The sequence below is a fragment of the Nematolebias whitei genome, chromosome 3 (assembly GCF_014905685.2).
Source record: "Nematolebias whitei isolate Nwh7 chromosome 3, NemWhi1, whole genome shotgun sequence".
Lineage (NCBI taxonomy): Eukaryota > Metazoa > Chordata > Actinopteri > Cyprinodontiformes > Rivulidae > Nematolebias > Nematolebias whitei.
Window position 1 is genome coordinate 3014077 of NC_056500.1, and position 5964 is coordinate 3020040.

At 46.7% G+C, this 5964-nt stretch overlaps 1 protein-coding gene across 1 annotated transcript in view; it reads right to left on the reverse strand.

Annotated features, from left to right (window-relative positions):
- The window catches only part of LOC119430457 (phosphodiesterase 4D interacting protein), a gene marked incomplete in the record, with an annotated part of 68222 nt that overhangs the window by 9431 nt on the left and 52827 nt on the right, over positions 1-5964 (reverse strand). Inside the window, 3 exon segments of the mRNA XM_037697869.1 lie at positions 92-268; positions 365-511; positions 855-1090. Of these exon segments, the coding sequence (XP_037553797.1) occupies positions 92-268; positions 365-511; positions 855-1090 (560 nt within the window).

Consider the following 5964-nt stretch of genomic DNA (forward strand, 5'->3'; position numbering starts at 1 on the left):
TTAGACATCCAGCAGCAGATTTTAGCTCATTAGACATCCAGCAGCAGATTTTAGCTCGTTAAGACGATCATGCAGAGTCTAAGCCACGCACTCTCATTTCTCAGTTGTTTCTGTAACAGCTGCAGCTCCTGCTGAACCTCAGCCAAAGAGAATCCCGCCCCTCGGCTGCTTTGGGTTGGCAGGTTGGAGGGGGGAGGGGGGCGGCAGGGGAGGCTCCTCTGTGGGGAGGAGGAGGAGTTCGAAGGGTGACAGGAGGTGGAGAGTGGCGCTGAGAGCAAAGAAGGCGAGGAAGGTGAAAACAGACCCACAGGAGGATGAAGGAAAGAGGAAAAGTTCTGCAGGTCGGAGTCGGAGCTCCTCCCACCTGTCAGACTTGTCGCATCTGCAGGTCGGTGAGGCGAGCTGGAGCAGTGCATGCTGGGACAGCTGAGGCAGGACTGGGAGAGATGGGAGGAGGTGATGGATGGAGGAGCAGATGGATGGAGTGACATGGAGACGGCGTGATGAGAATCTGAAAATATAAATAATGAGGACAGTGAAACAAACATTATTTATCGTTATGATGGGCAGGAAGTAAACAACAACAACAACGATGAGGTCACATGACGAGAAGGGTGGGCAGGTTCACCAGGAGAGCGTCAAATCAACGTTAATCCGCTGCAGAAAATAGTCCCCCACACTGTTTCTGAACAGACCTAACAGGAAACATTTGGTCTGGGTTGATGTCAGACAGGAAGATAAAACGGTTCTGGTTTCAAGCGTACCAGTGCTGACTGGAACTGGTTAATGAAGTAAAACCCAGATGAGCCGACAGGTGAGTTTTCCACTTCCTGTCCCGTCTGCGTTCGCCTCACCTGTTCCGACTCCGGCAGAACTCCGTGTTCCGTCTGCGCAGTCCACATCGGAGCAAAGCTCCGGGTCCCCACCAGTGGATCCGTGCTCGTCAGAGACGTAGGAGATGCGATCCGATTGGTCGGTGAAATCGGAGAGGGCGTGGCCGCTGCAGGGCGTGTCGGATCGACGATGGAGGTTCAGTTTGGCGCGCAGCGACTCGATGACTTTATCCTTCTGCTGCAGCTCCTTACTGAGTCTGTCAGAGAAACACAAAGTTAACAGCTGGTTGAACCACGGGCTCAGAACAGTCTGTTCACCGGTTGTTAATCCACGTTAGGATTAACGTTTAGGTTTTAATCCACAAACACACACGGCTGTCGGCACTGGCATCAGAAGCATTAGTAATGTAGGGGGGACAAATTGGTGGGGTGGGTGAGTATCATCTGGGGGTCCTCCCCCAGAAATTTTTGAATAAAGTAGATGCCATTTCCTGCATTCTGGTGTATTTTAACTGGTTTTTAAGCATCAACGTTGACCTCCATAAGTAAACACTTGATTCAATAACTATTTTAGAGAACAATGAGAAGTAACCTGACCAACAGTTCTCCTTGTGTGAACAGAGCACACTCCACTTCTCTCACTCGGCTAACAACTAGGGATGCGCCGATAAATTGGGGCCCCGATTTCCTTAATTTTGGGAAATGGGAAATCGTCCGATACTTGCACGAGAAACCGATTTTACCGATTTTGTAGTTTTAACAACAATTGTCTAAACTTCATTTATATTTCAGAGCACTACCGAATGGCCAGTTAAAACAAGTTTCTATTGTTTCTAGGATATTGTTCAAGAGTATGTTTTTCAGTAAAATAAGATTAGAAAATTGAAGGTGTATTGTGAACTTATAACACCTGACAGTGTTGCTTATAAAACAAAGTCAGTATTGGCCAAAATCGGAATCGGCAGGTATGACTTTTTAGAAATCGTGATCGGTGGTCAGGCAGAAAACTGCAATCGGTGCACCCCTACTAACAATCCCCCTTCCCGGTCGACATACAACTGCCAGTCCTAACATAGAGCTAACATAACGGCGCACAATACAGATGTGCTAGTTAAGAAGCACCGCTTCTCTCACGCATCCTAACCTCCCCCCACCCCGCTCAACAACTGCTGTCACTAACGTGGCACTAAGCTAGCGTGCAAAACAGAGGTCTCCCCCCCCCCACCCCATCCACACACAAAAAACAAAACCTTCAGAGATGAATGTCCCGTCAAGTCAAGTGACCTCGAGGAGACGCTGCATGCGATGTGAGTTGTGTGTATCCAGGAAAACCCAGAGTGGACTTTTAGTGGTTTGAGTAGTATTCTCCTGTTCATCAGGTGGAACAGATTTGTTCACTAAGAAATAGAAACAGCACTGGGTGAACTAATATTTCGTGGTAAATGTGTGTGTGTGTGTGTGTGTGTGGGGGGGGGGGATGAATATTTTTTTAAATGTGAAGGGGACACGTCCCCTTAACATACAATTGTTGCGACGCCTATGATTATTGGACATTTCTGTATTTAACATGATGTGGTGAATGGTTGTCATTTATGCCTTTTAATGTTTTTTCATTGGAGCCTCCTGCTGCCCTTGGGTCAAAATGACCCTCAGTTAACGCACTCTGAGGAAAAGATGAAGCTGTAACCTGCAGGAGAAAATATCTGATTCTTCTGTCGACGCCGTTTACACCGACCGAACAAACAAGAAACGAAGAAAAGCTGCAGCAGCCGCAAGGCTTTTTAGATTCTTTAGCTGTTAGAAACATCAGCTACTAACGGCTAAAGACTTCAGATGCTCCCATCGAGGAGTTCTTTCAGCAGAACCATGTCAGACCTCACTGGACCGGACCACCTGCAGTCCAGGTCTGCCTCCTGCTGGGATCTGGACTCCGAACGACTCAAACGGAAAGTGGGACGAAACCTGAAAACTTTTAGATAAAAAGTTTTCTGGAGGTGAAGGTTTGTGAGAGGACCGCCTGGTGCTGGTGCTGGTTCTGTACGGGTCTTACTTGTCGAGCTGAGTGAGCATGGTTCTCCGCTCCCTGTCCGAGTGTTTCTTCAGCAGCAGCAGCTCCCTCTCCTGAGCCCTCCACTCCCACAGGGAGAAGGAGAACAGGGAGTCTCTGTAGAGCGGGCTGCTCCTGGACAGCATGTTCCTCCACAGAGGAGCCATCAGCCTCCTCCTCCTCCTGGTCTGAGGCTTCTCCACCAGCCTACAGACCTGACATCGCTCTTCGTCCTGCAGAACTTCCTGTCTCAGAGGTTGCTCCGGTCCCTGGAGGTGGCGATGCTGGGATCAGTGGGTCAGCTGACACAGGAGCTTGTGTTGCAGGAGATCAGGTGGAACTCAGAGGAGATCCTGATTAGGTTTGGATTTCCATGGCTGCTTTCCAACATGCAGATGGAGCAGAAGGCCTGGAACCACGGGGAGAACCACGGGGAGAACCACAGGGTGAACCACAGGGTGAACCACAGGGTGAACCACGGGGTGAACTACGAGGTGAACCCGACGGTTTGGAGGCAAAATAATAAAGAAAAAATTTTAAAAAGTAGTTGGTAAATTAAAAAATGCTCCAAAAAAAAGAGAGAACCGTCAGTTAATCCACGTTTATCTTGCTTCTTTCACTGCATGCACCTTCTGAAAAGTCCTGAACCTCTCCTTCCTTTAGCACACGCCCCCCCCCAGGCTGTCACATAGGGACGACAGAGACACACAAAGAGGGACACAGTGTGGACAAACAGATGTCCACGTCCCCAGGGCTCGGGTGTTCACGCTCCAGCAGCCGTCAGAGAAAAAGACGAGCAGGAGCTGAATGGATGATCGCCAACAAAGCTGCTCCTCCTCTGCAGGAACCTCCTCCGGGACGCCGGAGGGGTTTGTCCTCCTCTTCAGTTGGAAAAGTAAAAATAAATCCTTCCATGTCGGGACGAGGAGCTGCAGGACGGTTGTCACAGACGAAAGTGTCAAATAATCCGGTTAATGTTGAGTAAACATTACATAACGTGGTTGTGCCCACTCAGCTGTTTGTCTCTGCGGCTGCGTTCAGCTCCTGCTGACCCAGTTCCCCCCCAACCCCCCACTCCGGGTCTAATAACTTAACCTGATTAGAGACCGTGTTAACGACGCGTGCGCTGCGTCAGAGTGGTCGACTTCCTGCAGCTCAAACTGACTTCATGATTCATTTAATCATTAAAGAGCAGAACCTGCTGCGGCCCGCTCTGACCCACATGGTTCTGTTTGTTTAAGCTGCTTCATGTGGAGTTATGATTTTAATAGAATGGATATAACCTTAAAAACACCCTGACTTCCTGTTTGAAAGATACTGATGAAGTTAAATGTTCTGCTTTTATTTTTTAACGCTTCCTAAATAAAACTGATCATAAAAGATAATTAATCAAATTCACATCAAACTAGACGTATATATATATATATATATATATATATATATATATATATATATATATATATATATATATATATATATATACATACAGTGAGGAAAATAAGTATTTGAACACGCTGCGACTTTGCACGTTCTCCCACTTTGAAATCATGGAGGGTCTGAATCTTTCATCTTAGCTGCATGTCCATTGTGAGACATAATCTAAAAAAAAAAAATCCGGAAATCACAATGTATGATTTTTTAAATAATTTATTTGTGTGTTACTGCTGAAAATAAGTATTTGAACACGTGTGAAAATTAATGTTAATATTTGGTACAGTATCTTTGTTTGCAGTGACAGAGGTCAGATGTTTCCTGTAGTTCTTCACCAGGTTCACTGCAGCAGAGATGTTGGACCATTCCTCCACAGATCTTCTCTAGATCAGCAGGTTTCTGGGCTGTCGCTGAGAAACACGGAGTTTGAGCTCCCTCCAAAGATTTTCTATAGGGTTTAGGTCTGGAGACTGGCTGGGCCACTCCAGAACCTTGATCTGCTTCTTACGGAGCCACTCCTTGGTTCTCCTGGCTGTGTGCTTCAGGTCATTGTCATGTTGGAAGACCCAGACATGACTCATCTTCAATGTTCTGAGGGAAGGAGGTTGTTCCCCAGAATCTCTCACTACATGGCCCCGGTCATCCTCTCCTTAATACAGTGCAGTCATCCTGTCCCATGTGCAGAAAAACACCCCCAGAGCATGATGCTTCCACCCCCATGCTTCACAGCAGGGATGGTGTTTTTGGGATGGTCCTCATCATTCTTCGTCCTCCAAACACGGCGAGTGGAATTAAGACCAGAAAGTTCTATTCTGGTCTCATCTGACCACAGAAATTTCTCCCATGACTCCTCTGGATCATCCAAATGGTCCTGGTCAAACTTCAGACGGGCCTGGACGTGTGCTGATTTAAGCAGGGGAACCTTCTGTGCCATGCATGATTTTAAACTATGACGTCTTAGTGTATTACACAGTAACCATGGAAACAGTGGTGCCAGCTCTCTTCAGGTCATGGACCAGCTCCTCCGTGTAGTTCTGGGCTGATTCCTCACCTTTCTTAGGATCACTGATACGCCACGAGGTGAGATCTTGCATGGAGCCCCAGTCCGAGGGAGATTGACAGTCATGTTTAGCTTCTTCCATTTTCTAATAGTTGCTCCAACAGTTGATCTTTTTTCACCAAGCTGCTTGGTAGTTGCCTCGTAGATCTTTCCAGCCTTGTGGAGGTCTACAATTTAGTCTCTGGTGTGTTTGGACAGCTCTTTGGTCTTAGCCATGTTAGTAGTTGGAGTCTTAATGACTGTGTGGGGTGGACTGGTGTCTTTATGCAGCTAACAACCTCAAACAGCTGCTTCTAATTTAGAATAAGAAGTGGAGGTGGACGTTATAGAGGAGGACTAACAGGTCTTTGAGGGCCAGAACTGTTGCTGATTGACAGGTGTTCAAATACTTATTTGCAGCAGTAACACACAAATGAATTATTAAAAAAATGATACATTGTGATTTCCGGATTTTTCTTTTAGATGATGTCTCTCACAGTGGACATGCACCTAAGATAAAAAATTCAGACCCTCCATGATTTCTAAGTGGGAGAACTTGCAAAGTCGCAGGGTGTTCAAATACTTATTTTCCTCACTGTATATATGTATATATA